At 43.1% G+C, this 16,185-nt stretch overlaps 1 protein-coding gene across 8 annotated transcripts in view; it reads left to right on the forward strand.

Annotated features, from left to right (window-relative positions):
* Positions 1 to 16,185, forward strand: part of LOC126062905 (uncharacterized) — a 150,924-nt gene that overhangs the window by 47,508 nt on the left and 87,231 nt on the right. For 7 of the 8 annotated variants that reach the window (XM_049860990.1, XM_049860941.1, XM_049860946.1 and 4 more), the window contains exon 2: positions 2,939 to 3,085. In XM_049860990.1, coding sequence (XP_049716947.1) covers positions 2,939 to 3,085 — 147 coding nt within the window. Of the gene's footprint in view, positions 1 to 2,938; positions 3,086 to 4,075; positions 7,673 to 16,185 lie in introns of those variants that run through there. The other variant, XM_049860963.1, reaches the window with a different exon arrangement.

Below are 16,185 nucleotides of genomic sequence, written 5' to 3' on the forward strand. Positions count from 1 at the left end.
AGAAGGGGAAAGGAGAGCACGCCACAGACAAGAGGCTGAGACAGCTCACTGAGAGCAAAAGTGAGGAAGGAACCCCCTCGCATCCAATTCCCACATGCCTGTGCTGGTCCCAGGAAAAATGGGGGCCGTTGGGATGCGTTTGCCCAGGCGAGAGGGCTCCCCTTGCCCAGCCTGCGTGGCCCTTGTTCACAGCCTTGGGAGGCTGCAGCCGCTGTCACTGCATGTCGTGCTGGAGAGGCTAGAGCCAGCTGAGCTCGTGCTGAGTAAGTGTTGGCAGCCACCCCTCCTTTAAATTGATGTTAACGTCAGGGTTGCCGTTTATAGCTTTCCTAAAGGTTTGAACAACAACAGGCCAAGGCAGCCTTTGGGGCACCTGAGCCTGAACCCAGCTCCCATTTTTCTGACGAGCGTTCAGTTTCATTTTGGCTTAGAGTCTGTATTTTTCTTGGGTTTTACACCATTTATGAGGTTGCATGGATACACTCTAACAAAACATCATCTATAATCAAATGCGACTCAGAAGGAAACACATGCCAACTCCGACTAATCTTAGCCTTTGTGGGAATAGCTGTTTGCTGGGGATGATTAGTCTAACATCTGTGTCAACACTCTCGGAGCTGCAGCTAGAGATGCTGTTAATTGCCGCATTTACAATGATATTTCCAGCTCGTGGAGGGAAAAAGGATCAACCACAAACAAATGTCTCAGCTAAGCTCTTCTGAGTAAAAGCCACTCTCCTAATTAATTGTAATAATCGAAGACATGGGTATGCGCATGGTGCGTGTGTGTATGACTGTGTGTGTCTGTGTGTATCTGTGTGTGTGCTAGGCTCAAGAGTTTTGCCTTCTTCACATGAAACTTTTAATAAAATGACCCCCAGTCTCTCCTACACCAAACAATGGGATCATTTTAGGAAGAAAATCATTTTCTTTTTCCCGCTGTACAGAGGTGTTTGCCCTATCTTGCCCCTCTAATCCAGGCATCATCCCCTACTTCCTGGGTTTAAAAGAGGTGAATGTGCCCCTGTTGGGTGCTTTATTTGATTAGGATGACAAGACACTGCAGTAATTGTACCCGTTGTGAAGTGTTGTGTAGAAGAGTCAACATCTGCACTAAACTGTCCCCCATGTCATGACGGTGTCCGGTGTTGGCTGTGTGAAGCGTATTTCTCCTGCTGATTACACATATGGCTGCCAGACCGCCCCACTGCCGTCCTCAAGGACACGTTTGCTGCTGGGGGCACTGCGGGGCTGTGGGAACCCTGCCTCAAGGAAAGAAGGTCTTCTTTTCTGTACCAAACCTTTACCTTTGGCTTCAGGTTGCTCTCTGCTGGAGGTGTTTTGTTTATTTGTGATAGCATTTTTTTTTTTTTTTTTCTCATCTGTCTTCTGAGTCCCTGGGTGATGCAAACGGTTAATGCACTGGGTTGCTAACTGAAAGGTTGGAGGTTCTCGTCCACCCAGAGGTGCATCGGAAGAAAGACCTGGCAATCTCCTTCTGAACAACCAGCCGCTGAAAACCCTGCGGAGCGCCATTCTGCTCTGACATAGGTGGGGTTGTCATGAGTCAGAAGAGAGGCGACGGCGTGTTGAAATGAGGCTGGCCTGCACTGACAGCCGGACAGTTTTCTCGGATTTAGAAACAGTTGCAGATGCACCCAGTGAAAAACCAGGACCATGTTCACAATCTGGGGCCAGGCGGAAGCTTCTCCCTCTCTGTTTTCCTGCAATGGCTAACTCAGTGCACACTGGGTATTTAATCCCATTTGAATCAACGGAAAGCACCCATTGAGGCTGGGGTAAGCAAGGTCTCTGTTTTATCAGCTGCATCCTCCATGGGCACATGAGTTTTCAGAAACCCTCCGAGGAGGACAACACGAAGCCTTTGATTCATCACATCTACTCTCTTTAAGCCCAGAGACAAATTCCTTGAATTTAATAAAATGAAGTTTTAAATAAAATGAGTTTTTCTTCTTAAACGTCTGTCCCTGTTGGATTTGGCTCCTTCTCAAGGCCCTGAACTGTGGTATGGGAGAGGAGCCGGCTGAGATATTCCAGGCTCTGGTTCCAGCGGATTCTTTGAATTAATAATGCTGATTGGCTGGAATCCATATCTAGACCTGACCTCACTCTGGACACGGAGTCTTGTCTTTTCCTTTCCTCACATCAGCCTTTCCACTTTGTAAAAGTCCACCTAAGAGGGAAGTTATCAGGTGGAAACCTAGAGAAAACAGTTCAACTATATCAAGATAAAAATCTATGTTGTTGTTAGCCGTCCTTGACTGGGCCCCAACTCGTGGCGACGCCCTGTACAACAGAATGAAATGTCACCTGATCCTGTGCCACCTTCTCGGTCAGTGGTATGTTCGAGTCCATGGCTGCAGCCACTGAGCATTTTGGGGGCCTTCCAGCCTAGGGGCTCACCCTCCAGCACTATATCCAACAATATCCTGCTGTGATCCATAGAGTTTTCACTAGCTAATTTTCAGAGGTAGATTGCCAGCCCTTTCTTCCTAACCTGTCTTAGTCTGGAAGTGCCACTAGAACCTGTCCACCATGGGTGATGCTGCTGGTATTTGAAGTACTGGTGGCATAACTTCCAGCATCACAGCAGCATGTAAGCCACCAGAGCACAACACAGACAGATGGGGGTGGAAAAATCTGTGTAAGCATATGGAATCACCAGTCTCTTTCCTGACGTCTCTCGCTTACTCTGGAGAAAGCGCTAGCCATGCCTGATATCATTGTGTCTCCGACTCAGTTTGCCATAAGCTCCCCCTGCTTCAATGTCAGAGAGCTTTGGACCTGGCCCCCTGGATTTTCCCCTTGACTGTTCTTCAAAAAGCCCTAGACTGTTACAGTCTTTGCAGATTTCACTGGGAAAACCATTTATTTCCTAAACCCCCCAGGAGAGACCATTGCTTTTTGTTTTATTTCAGTGTTGGCAGAAAGTGGAGGCCAGCAGACAGTGTTCCACGGCTCCACAAACTGGACTTCCTACTGGGACCACCATCCCCAACATCACAAGTACTGCTTGGCCCTGCATGCCTACCTCGGAGTTCAAGTTTTCACAGGAACTCAATGCAGTAAGTCTTCATGGGTGCACCAGATTTACAAGGGACACAAGTGTGCTGGAGAGGAGGTTCAGATGCTCAAAGGAGCTTTACAGAAGTGGAAGTGAATTTGTGCTTTTTTCCTCAATTGTTTGACCATAACCAGTACCAACCTGTTGCCTGTAAGTCGTCTCCGACTCATGGCAACCTCGTGTGTGACAGAGTAGAAACTGTGCTCCGTACAGTTTTCAGTGACAATTTTCAGAAGAAGATCGCCAGTCTTTTCTTCTGAGGTGAGTGTGGGTGGACTTGAGCCTTCAACCTTTTGGATAGCAGTTGAGTGCACCAACCATTTGTACCACCCAGGAATGCCAAGATTTGGTCTGTGGTCCTTTTGTTATTCAAGTCCTCAGAAAAATTGTACAAATTAATTTTCCTCCCTCTTACTGAAGCTGAAATTGCTTTGAGTCAAATCTGCAGCACAGGAATCTCCCTGGGGCTCCCCATGCCCCACTCACCTGCAGAGGAGCTCAGGAAGGATGTGCAGGGACAAGGCGATTACATGTCTGAGCAGTCACCATACCTTTTATGTATCTTGTCAACATCACTAAGGATGCAATGTTGGCACAAAGACAAGGGGGTGTTGAGTTCTGAGGGAGAAGACACAGACCTCACATTATTTACTGAATTTACTCATTTGAATAATATATGCCCATTTGCTAGGAGCTGGCTTCTGAATTAAAAAAAAAAAATTGAATTTTCTCAGCTAGTTAATTTGAGGCATTCAGAAATTATCACAGTTTGTTCCATTTCTTTCTTAAACTGTCCAGTTTGATTGAATCAGTGTACATTTGTATTACTAGAGTGATTGATCGCCAAGTTATTGAACTTACATTCTCTATCATTCTAGTTTGAATGGTTTAGTTCTTATATGAGAAAACATATTAAAATATGAATGTTTGCAGTTTGTTATCTAAAAATTTTGGTTGCATATTTTCCCACAATATTGCTTTTAATTTTTAGCTCAAAAGGACTGGAAACACATGCTTTCTACAGTACCTTGGGAGTCCTTGGGTGGTATAAGCAGTTAATGAACTCAACTGCTACATGAAGGGTTGGCGGTTTGAGTTCACCCAGAGGCACCTAGGAAGTAAGGCATGGTTGCTTGCTGAAAGTGAAGAGGACTTGAAGCACTTACTAATGAAGATCAAAGACCACGGCCTTCAGTATGGGTTACACCTCCACATAAAGAAAACAAAAATCCTCACAACTGGACCAATGAGCAACATCATGATAAACGGAGAAAAGATTGAAGTTGTCAAGGATTTCATTTTACTTGGCTCCACAATCAACAGCCATGGAAGCAGCAGTCAAGAAATCAAAAGACGTGTTGCATTGGGTAAATCTGATGCAAAGGACCTCTTCAAAGTGTTGAAGAGCAAAGATGTCACCCTCAAGACTAAGGTGCGCCTGACCGAAGCCATGGTATTTTCAATCACATCATACGCATGTGAAAGCTAGTCAATGAATAAGGAAGACCAAAGAAGAGTTGACACCTTTGAATCTGTGGTGTTGGTGAAGAATATTGAATATACCATGGACTGCCAAAAGAACGAACAAATCTGTCTTAGAAGAAGTACAACCAGGATGCTCCTTAGAAGCAAGGATGGTGAGACTGCGTCTTACATACTTTGGACATGTTGTCAGGAGGGATCAGTCCCTGGAGAAGGACATCATGCTTGGCAGAGTACAGGGTCAGAGGAAAAGAGGAAGACCCTCAATGTGGTGGATTGACACAGTGGCTGCAATAATGAGCTCAAGCATAACAAAGATTGTAAGGATGGCGCAGGACTGGGCAGTGATTCGTTCTGTTATACATAGCATCGCTGTGAGTCAGAACCAACTCTACGGCACCTAATAACAACAACAACATAGATGAATTAAATAGTTGATGGAATTTTGTTGCTTTTAGTTACCATTTACCCGAAAGAGGACAGGACGAGAGGAGAGAACCACTGGACCACTCAAGACCTAAATACAATGGGGACCACGGAGAAAGAGGGGCTGTGTTCTAGCAGTGTGCAGTAGGGGGACAGAGTGGATTTAGGGGGCAGAGGTGTCTTCCTTCAGGGGGTGTGCTTGAGCTGCCGGCAGGCAGAGGCTGAGTAGGAATCAATAGGTGAGGGGAGTGAGGTGAGCTTCCCAGGCTGGGGACGAGCATCATCATATTTACATCTACTTGGCTTGGATCTGACATCCGTAACTGTCCATTCAAATTAGCTGGGATCCTGGCCAGCTCTACAAGTTCCAAATGCCACCATCCTGTGTACATGCTGGCCTTGATGCTGTGGTCCTGTTAATTCTAAATATCCGCCCCCCCCTCACCCGCCGTCCCCAGTCTAGCTTGGGTTCCTTTCCTGCAGGAACATGGGTCCCAGTCTCCCACACACACACCAGTGCAGCACGAACCTTGTTACCGTGGTGCACGTTTCTGTTCCTTCTACCATGCTGGGCTTCGGGTACTCTCCACCTTTGTATCCCCTCCCCTGACCGACTACAGGGTTTGGCACATAGTCGAGGCCCTGGGGTAGCGCGAATGACTTACACTCAACTACTAAAGGTTGGTGGTTTGAACTCACCCAGCAGCACTGCAGAAGAAAGGCCAGGAAACCTGCTTCCATAAAGATTACTTCCAAGAAAGCCCTACAGATCAGTTCACACAGGGTTACACATAGGGCTGCCATGCATCAGATTCGACTGATGCCAGCAAATTTGGTTTTTGGTTTTGGCACATAGTACGTGCTTGGTGGATGTTAACTAGGTGAATGAAAGAAACATCCAAAAGACTGCCTACACGTTAAGCCTCAAGGAAACACGTAGTAGAAAGAAATGTGAGCTCATCTACACTTATCACCAGGAAAAGTCTTGTCAAGAGGAGGCAGACTCAACAGCTCACTAATCTTTGATTAAAAATAATCAAATACTTTAAAACTTAGTTATTTTAACAATGATATTTTTATAATCCACTTCAACAGAAATGAAACATGACTCACTTCCTATAGGATGGGGGAGTCCACCCCCTCTCTGTTCCCAGGGCATTCTCCCACTGGCCTGGCCTTCTTTTTAGGTGTTTACCCTTCATCTCCTCCTCTCCATGTCCTCTTCATTTCTTCCCCAGTGCAGAAGCCCTCACCATCACTCGTGTACTTGCCCTCTGTGATGACGATCTTTTTTCTTTCTCTTCTCTTTACGAGTCATCTTGTCCCCTCCCATATCCACAAACACTCACATGCCTTCCCACTCCTCTCGGGCTCCTCACACGCCCTCGGGATAGACTCTCCCACTGCAGCTGGACAGGCCAGCTCATAGTTGGGAGGGTTAGGTCACTGCGGCTTGTCTACACAGCTGTGAATCTGGCAGAGCTCAGGAACCACTAATCCTATTCCTCATGATGGACCCAACAGTTTAGACTCAAATCCACTTCCCAGGCATACTCACACGCTTGGAAACATTCATAATAAAGTCAAAACACGAGTCACCTAACCCTGTCTGTAACCCAGCACCCACTTCCAAACATCGTCCTGCAGGCTCCACAGCCCTGCTGGAGCCCAGGACTCATGGGATCCTCCCAGTCAGTGTTGGGAGTGGCTGCTGTTATGACCACCATGGAAGATGGTGCGAGATCTGTGTACAGGAATTGGCTGCATGTGGTGGAGCTGTTGGGATGGTGAAGGCAGTGGTGGCCACTCTAAGGTAGAGGAGATGGGCAGCCTAGTGCTGGTCACTTTGTTATGGCAGTAGACACACATAATTTGGAATTTGATGCTGAACCAGGACCTGTAGATTGGATCCAAACCAGAAGAATGTCAAAGGCATGCCAGAAGGGAGTTAGGATTAGGTAATAGGGAGGGAAAAGGGGCTAGTCCATTATTGGGCTCTCTGTCCGTCTGTGGTCAACATAGTAATGGGCTGGCTGAGGTCTGGATCACGGCAAGGCCAAAGTTGTCAAAATACTCACTCTGCTTAGACACAGACCAATGCCATCATGGGATGCTAGAGCAGAAAGTGACTGTCAAGCTAGACTAAGATTCAAGAGTTTGGGCCAGCTGCTCAAGGTCATATGGAATTAGGACCAGATGCCAAGTCACCCCCGCGACCCCCCCCCTTTTCACAGTGCAGATAGATGAGATGAGACAAGAAGGAATGGCTGATCAGTGATCCAAATGTTGTTCAGTACAGTCAAGTCGGCTCTGACTCATAGCGACCCTATAAATTGCAGAAGAAAATGTTGCCCGGTTCTATGCCATCCTCATAATCACTGCAATATCTGAGCCCATTGTTGCAGCCACTGTGTCATTTTGTCTCGTTGAGGGTCTTCCTCTCTTTTGCTGACCCTGTACTTTACCAAGCATGATGTCCTTCTCCAGGGATTGGTCTGTTCTGATATCATGTCCAAAGTATGTAAGAGAGAGTCTCGCCATCCTCACTTCTAAGGAGCATTCTGGCTGTAGTTCTTCCAAGACAGATTTGTTCATTTTTTGGTAGTCCGTGGTATAATCAGTATTCTTCACCAGCACCATAATTCAAAAGTATCAATTCTTCTTTGCTTCCTTTTTTCATTGTCCAGTTTCCACATGTATATGAGACGATTGAAAACACCACGGCTCTAAATACTTCACTACTATTACCCGTGACACTCTCTCGGGGACTTAACATGGTTCTGCAGTTGTTGGAAACTTTACATTGCACCATCATCCAGAAGAAAAAAGTAACTTGTTTGAGGCACCTGAGAATAGTGAACAAGAACCAATAAATAATTATATGGCTGATATGCATAAGGCTGTCTCTTCAGCACTCCCCTGGCCTTCCTCCTTCTCTGTCTTCCACTTGGCTGGCTCAGAAGCTGCCTTATTCTTTTATGAGCTGATATGCATGGCAATATTGAATAATCCAGGGATGGAACCCTGACCTAGGCCAGAATGATGAAAAGACAGGATGGGAGCTTATCACAAGGACACAGAAGCCAGCTGGAAAGGGCTCCCACAGACCAAACCTGAGACAGCTTGCATTCTAAAATCATTAGAGGCAAGGGACAAAATAGTACCTGCAGAGTGGAGAAACTGGAGGGCACCTTGTTGGGGTGATCAGACTGAACCCTTTCACAATGGGTGACAAGCGCCCTGTGGCTCTGGGTGTATGTAGACCATCCTGTGTGGTATGGAGTCAATCTATTTATACAGACACAACAGACATTCCCCAAAGGAGGCACATATTCTATTTTAATAAAAAGATGGGTGATATTTTTTAAAAGTGTGGAGATTATGAAAGATAAAGAAAGGCCATGGAAGTGTATCAGATTAAAATAGACTAAGGTATATGAAAATTGAATGTGATATGTGATCCTCAGCTGAATCCTACCTATACTGGAAGAGAAATGCTATTAAGGACATTATTCAGACAATTTACAAAATTGGAATTCAGACGGTGGGTTAGATAAAAGTATTGCATGAATGTTAAATTTACTGAAGTTGCTAAACTGTACTATGTATAGTTATGTAAAAGAATAACTATTTTTGCAATGGAATATCATTCTGGTGCAAAGAGAAATGAAGTTCTGAAACATGCTGCCAATGGATGAATCTTAAACATGGTATGCTAAAAAGAGAACCTACAGACTGAGAAAAACCATATCAGATAAAGGTTTAATCTCTAAAATATATAGAATACTTCAACACTTCGACTGTAAAAAGACAAGCAACCCAATAACAAAATAGGCAAAGAACATGAACAGGTAGTTCACCAAAGAGGACATACAGGTGGCCAACTAATACATGAAAAAATTCTGTCAATCGTTAGCCATCAGAGAGATGCAAATCAAAACCACAATGGCATACCATCTCACCCCTGCAAGAATGACACTGATCAAAAATTCAGAGAACAATCAATACTGGTGAAGTTGTGAGGAGATTGGAACTCTCATACACTGCTGGTGGGAATATAAAGTGGTACAACCACTATGGAAAATGATAAGGTACTTCCTTAAAAAAGCTAGAAATAGTAATATCATACGATTCAGCAATCCTGCTCCTAGGAATATATCCTAGGGAAATAAAAGCCGTCACATGAATAGACATATCCATGCCCATGTATATTGCAGCATTATTCACAATAGGAAAAAGATGGAAACAACCTAAGTGCCCATCAATAGATAAATGGATAAACAAACTATGGTATGTACACACAATGGAGTATTACGCAACGATAAGGAACGATGATGAATCTGCAAATCATCTCACAACATGGATGAATCTGGAGGGCATGATGCTGAGTGAAATAAGTCAACCACAAAAAAGACAAATACTGTTTGAGACCACTGTTACAAAAACTCAAAAAAAAGCTTACAAACAGATAGAAACAATCTTTGATGGTTACAAAGGAGAGGAGGAGTGGGGAGAGGAAATCACTAACTAGATAGTAGGCAAATGTTAACTTTGGTGAAGGGAAAGACAATACACAATATAGGTGAAGTCAGTACAACTTGACCAAGGCAAAGGAAGACACATAGAGGAACACAAGGGTAAAAAAAGAGGCAAACAAACAGTAAATACTACATCACATACAACTCTATGACAACAATAAAAACAAATAATAACTTATAAGCAGATATATGGGCAGGTTGTATGCTGAATAAGGGAAGGAGGGTATGTAGGAGTATATCCATGTACATATATAGGTGAGGCTGTGGGTATTTTTACATACATATATGTAAAACATGAATATTCATATATATAATAGAGCACAAAGGGGGCATAGTCATAGAAGCTTCCTACACACATCCAAACACATTGAGGGACTGAGCTGCTGAGGCTGAGGGCTGGGGACTGAGGTCTTGGTGGACATCTAGGTCAATTGGTATAACATAGTTCATAAAGAAAATAATCTACAGTGGACTATGGTGAGTAGTGTCTGGGATCTTAAAAGCTTGTGAGTGGCCATCTAAGATACATCTCTTAATCCCATCACCTTCAGAGCAAAGGAGAATGAAGAAGACCAAAGACACAAAGAAAATATTAGTCCAAAGGACTAATGGACCACATGAACCATCTAAGATACCTCTCTTAATCCCATTACATTCAGAGCAAAGCAGAATGAAGAAGACCAAAGACACAAGGCAAATATTAGTCCAAAGGACTAGTGGACCACTTGAACCGCAACCTCCACCAGCCTGAGCCCAGAAGAGCTATGTGGTGCCCGGCTACCATCACTGACCACTCTTACATGGATCACAATAGAGAGTCCTGGAAAGAGCAGGAGAAAACTGTAGAACAAAATTCAAACTCACAAAAAAAAAAGCCAGACCGGACACCCTGCTAACTCAGAACTGAAAAAAGAAAAAAAGAAGCCACTTCCAAAGTTTACCTTCCACCCAAAGATTAAACAGGTCTATAAAACAAACAATGAACAAATCTGTCTTGGAAGTACAACCAGAATGCTCCTTAGAAGCAAGGGTGCCGAGACTTTGTCTCACATATTTAGGACATGTTATCAGGAAGGATCAGTTCCTGGGAAGGACATCATGCTTGGTAAAGTACAGGGTCAGGGAAAAGAGGAAGATCCTCAACGAGGTAGATTGACACAGTGGCTGCAACAATGGGCTCAAGCATAACAACAACTGTACGGATGGCACAGGACTGGGCAGTGTTTGGTTCTGTTGCGCATAGGGTCGCTATGAGTTGGAACTGACTCAAGGGCACCTGTCATGGATTGAATTATGTCCCCCCAAAAATGTGTGTATCAACTTGATTTGGCCATGATTCCCAGTATTGTATGGTTGTCCTCTATTTTGTGATTGTAATTTTATGTTGAGAGGATTAGGGTGGGATTGTAACACCATCCTCACTCAGGTCACCTCCCTGATCCAAGGTAAAGGGAGTTTCCCTGGGATGTGGCCTGCACCACCTTATATCTCGCAAGAGATAAACGGGAAGGGAAGCAAGGAGAGAGTTGGGGACCTCATACTACCAAGACAGCAGTATCAGGAGCAGAGCGTGTCCTTTGGACCTGGGGTCCCCCTATGCCTGAGAAGCTTCTTGGCCATGGGAAAATTGAAGACAAGGACCTTCCTCCAGAGCCGACAGAGAAAGACTTCCCCTGGAGCCAGTGCCCTGAATTTGGACTTGTAACCTACTAGACTGTGAGAAAATAAATTTCTCTTTGTTAAAGCCATACACTTGTGGTATTTCTGTTATGGCAGCACCAGATGACTAAGACAGCACCTAACAACAACAACATAAAACAATAACACATGTGAGGAACATGCTTCTTAGATCAATACAAGACCAAATGTGCAATTCCCACCCAAAAGTAAAGACAAGAAGGCAGGAAGGGACAAGAAAACTGGACAAATGGAAACAGAGAACCTGGGATGGAGGGAGAGGGCTGACACATTATAGGAATGGGAACCAATGTCACAAAACAATTTGTGTATAAATTTTTAAGTAAGAAACTAATTTGCTCTGTAAATTTTCACCTAAAGTAAGATAAAATAAAACAAAAAACAATAGACTAATTGGAATTAGTCAGACACAAAAGGACAAATATTGTATGATTAAACTTATATGAAACTTAACTATATGAGACAAAACAGTCAACATTTACCCAAAAGCAAAGACAAGAAGGCAAGGAAGAGAAGAGAAGCTACATCACTGGAAACAGAACAAGCAGAATGGAAATAATGAGAATGCTGACACACGGTGAAAACTGTAACCAACGTCACGGGAAAAATTGTTAAATGGGAACCCAATTTGCCATGTAAACTTTCACCTGAAACACAATAAAATATTATAAAAAAAAAAAAACTTACACAAAATATAGAGAATAAGCAAATGCATTGAGACAAAAGTAGATTAGTGATTAACAGGGGCCAGGAGGAGAGGAGAAGGGGGAGTATTGCTTTAAAAAAAAGAAAACAAAGTAAGAAAAAAATGTAGGGAGTATATCCAAAGGAATAACGGAACAGAAGACCTCAAACTGAAACTGATAGACAATTCAAGTCCTGTGCCAGACATATACCTACTTCACAGCTGTGAAAGGTTTATTTCTGAAAATTCTTTGCAAGCTGTGAAGTGCTCCAAAAAAAAGAAAGAAGAAAATCTTGAAAGAAGGAAGAGAGAGAGAAAAGAAGGAAGGAAGGAAAGAGGGAGGGAAGTAAGGAAGGAGGGAAGGAAGGGAGAGAGAAAAGAAGGAAGAAAGAAAGGAAGGAAGAAAGAAAGAAGAAACCATATAGTGGTTATATTTCTGGGTGATAGGATTACTAATGATTTTTTTTTCTTCTTTCATTTCTGTCATTTCTAATTTTTCAGTTTTAAATATTCATTACTTACATGATTACTAAGAAAAAATATGAGTGAAAAAAGAAAAATACATTCATACATACCCACAAAAAAAAAAAAAACTATTTTTTAAGAGTAAAGGAACATGGTATGTGCAAGATGTTTTCAAATGATTTAGAAAATACTTTATATACATATATATATGAGGGGAACCCTGGTGGTATAGTGGTTAAGAGATCACTGCTAACAAAAAGGTCAGCATTTCGAACTCATCAGCTGCTGCTTGGAAACCCTGTGGGGCAGTTCTACTCTGTCCTACAGGGTCTCTATGAGTTGGAATCAACTTGACTGCAATGAGTTTGGTCCGGTTTATATAGATGATGAGCCCTGGTGGTACAATGGGTAAGTGCTTAGCTACCAACCGAAAGGTTAGCAGTTTGAACCCACATAGTAGCTTCAGGGGAGAAAGACTTGGTGATCTGCTCCTGTAAAGATTACATCCTAGGAAACCCTATGGGGTAGTTCTCCTGTCACATGGAGTCAGTATGGGTCAGAATTGACTCGACGGCACACAACAATAACAACGACAACACATACATATATAAATAGAAAGAAAGAACCAGTAAAACCAGGGCTTCGAACTGGCTCTGCCTGGTTCAGTCATGGTTAACAAGGCTAAACTCAAACAAACCTGAATTTTTAAAATGTCAGCGAAGCAGAATGATAGCTGGAACTGGGAAAATTATGGGTTGAAGCCCTACTAGAAACTTAACCTCCTTCTTAGAAAACTAGGGCAACATGTGTGTTGTACAGCAACCAAATTTCTTGACCAGCAGAGTGAGCAACAGTAGTGCCCTATTCAAAGATGGCTGCCAACCTCACTGCTTTGAATGTGTGTCTCTCTCCACAGTCCTGCCAATAATCCAATTTCAGTCTTTGGGCTCTTGAAAGGCTCACTACACCTCTTCTGAGTCTTCCATTCCAGGGCTTCAACCTGTAATTTTTCCCATTCTGCTTATCATTTTGGATCACCCAGATTTTAAAAATTTAAGTCTGTTCTAATTTCATTTTGTCAGCCATGACTAAACTGGTTTGAACTGGTTCAAAGCCCTAAATAAAACACAGCGCAGCAGATGGGCAAAAAGAACTCAGCGAAGTATATAGAGGTGTTCTATTCTTACAAATTTTTCTCTAACTTTGAAAGTATTTCCTAATAAAATGTTAAAAATAACACCTCCAGAGCAGTGCAAGATATCCCCAAAGAATGAAAACTAGGAATATGGAGCATCGAGCCCTGCTGGGCTGCTCAGGCCACCAGATGTGGCTCTGGGTTCAGTCATCTCAGTTCCTGGGTGTTTGCATTTGTATCCATTAGCTGTGCAGCAGCCAGCCTGAGGCTGCCTTGTTCACTGCCCTCGGTGCCTCTGATCATTTCCCCCTGCCGGACGCCTCTTTCACTTAGCCTGCAGGTAACATAGGGTGAAGAGAACCCAGCTGTGTGCCAACAGTAAGGTGCAGCTCTCATACAGCCTCAGGAAAACTGTAAATAAACAAAAGCACAAGGGATTTTATTTGATCTGGAGAAGGGTTAGTCAAATATTCCAGGATGTTGGAAACAAAAGTATTTGAAATACTGCAGGGACCTTGAAGGTGGATTAGAGAATGTAATGCTGCCTGATCTTAGCTGACATCAACTGGACAGAAAGAACTTTTAAAACCACAGTAACTAAAGCCCCAAATGTAGGAATAATAATAAAAGAAATCTAGTACCTTAGATACCCAGACTTAAATGATCCTTATTTGTAAGTGAACGACAATAGGATCAGCGTATATCCAGAAACCACGGAGGCCCTTGTGGTTAACCAGCAGCTCTGTTGCATATATTGCTCTGTCTAGCCAACGTAACATATAGAGCTGACAGAGGCTCTCAAAGTGGTACCTCCTGAACTGCAGCTTCAGCATCGTCTGGGAGCTGGTTAGAAATGAAAATTTCCAGCCCCTGCTCAGCCTTTTGGAACAGGAACTCTGGGTGTAGGGCCCAATGTGCTGCATTTTAACAAGTTCTTTGGGTGACTCTAGTGCTTTCTCCGGTTTGAAAACTACCGGACTACGTAGGTCTCGTTTCCCAGCTTTTATCTCCACTGGAATGTCAATTGCTGAAGGAGAAAGATTTTAATCCAGCTCCATCACTCATTCACCACTCGTCTGACAGTTTGTCATACTGTGGTGGCTTGTGTGTTGCTGTGATACTGGAAGCTATGCCACCGGTATTTCGCATACCAGCAGGGTCGCCGTTGGTGGACAGATTTCAGCAGTGCTGCCAGACTAACACAGTCTAGGAAGAAAGGCCTGGCAATCGACTTCTAAAAAATTAGCTGGTGAAAACATTATGAATAGCAGTGGAACAATGACTGATATAGTGCCAGAAGATGAGCCCCTCTTGTTGGAAAGCACTCAAAACACAACGGGGGAAGACTATCTCCTCAAAGTAGAGTCCAACTTAATGATGTGGATAAAGTTTTCCGAACCTTCATTTGCTGATGTGACAAGACTCAAAATGAGAAAAACCAGCTGCAAATACTCATTAATAATTGGAATGTGGAATATACGAAGTATGGATCTAGAAAAATTGGAAGTTGTCAAAAATGCAATGCATAAAAATTGATACCCTAGGGATTAGTGACCAGAAGTGGACTGATAATGACAATTTTGAATCAGATAATCATATGGCCTACTATGTGGGGAATGGCAACTTGAAGAGGAATGGTGTTGCATTCACTGTCAAAAAACACATTTCAAGATCTATGCTGAAGTACAACACTGTCAGTGACAGGATAATATCCGTACACCTACAAGAAAGCGGAAACCCTGGTGGCATAGTGGTTAAGTGCTACAGCTGCTAACCAAAGGGTCGGCAGTTTGGACCCACCAGGCGCTCCTTGGAAAGTCTATGGGGCAGCTCTACTCTGTTCTATAGGGTCGCTATGAGTCGGAATCGACTCGACAGCACTGGGTTTGGTTTTGGTTTGGTCTACAAGAAAGACCAGTTAATGTGACTATTATTCAAATTTACACACCAAACACTAATGCCAAAGATGAGGAAGTTGACAATTTTTACCATATTTTGCCATCTGAAATTCATCAAACATGCAAGCAAGATGCATTGATAATTAGTGGTGATTGGACTGTGAAAGTCGGAAACAAAGAAGAAGGATTTGTATTTGGGAAATATGGCCTTGGTGATAGAAATGATGCCAGAGATCGCATGATAGGATTTTGCAAGACCAAAGACATTCATTGCAAATGTCTTTTCCAAAACATAAACGGTGACTATACACGTGGACCTCACCTAATAGAATACATAGGAATGAAATCAACTACATCTGTAGAAAGCAGTGATAGAGAACAAGGCCAGGGGCCAGCTGCAGGACATATCATCAATTGCTTATATAGAAGTTCAAGTTGAAGCTGAAGAAAATTAAAACAAGTCCACGAGAGCCAAAATACTACCTTTAGTATATCCCACCTGAATTTAGACACCATCTTAAGAATAGATTTGACCCACTGAACACTAATGACTGAAGACCAGACAAATGGTGGGATGATATCAAAGTCAGACATCATACATGAAGAAAGTAAGAGGTCATTAAAAAGACAGGAAAGAAAGAAAAGGCCAAAATGGATGTCAGAAGAAACCCTGAAACTTGCTCTCGGATGTAGAGGAGCTAAAGAAAATGGAAGAAATGATAACATAAAAGAGCTGAACATTTTTCAAAGGGCAGCTTAAGAAGACAAAGTAAA

The sequence above is a fragment of the Elephas maximus genome, chromosome 2 (genome assembly GCF_024166365.1).
Source record: "Elephas maximus indicus isolate mEleMax1 chromosome 2, mEleMax1 primary haplotype, whole genome shotgun sequence".
Classification (NCBI taxonomy): domain Eukaryota; kingdom Metazoa; phylum Chordata; class Mammalia; order Proboscidea; family Elephantidae; genus Elephas; species Elephas maximus.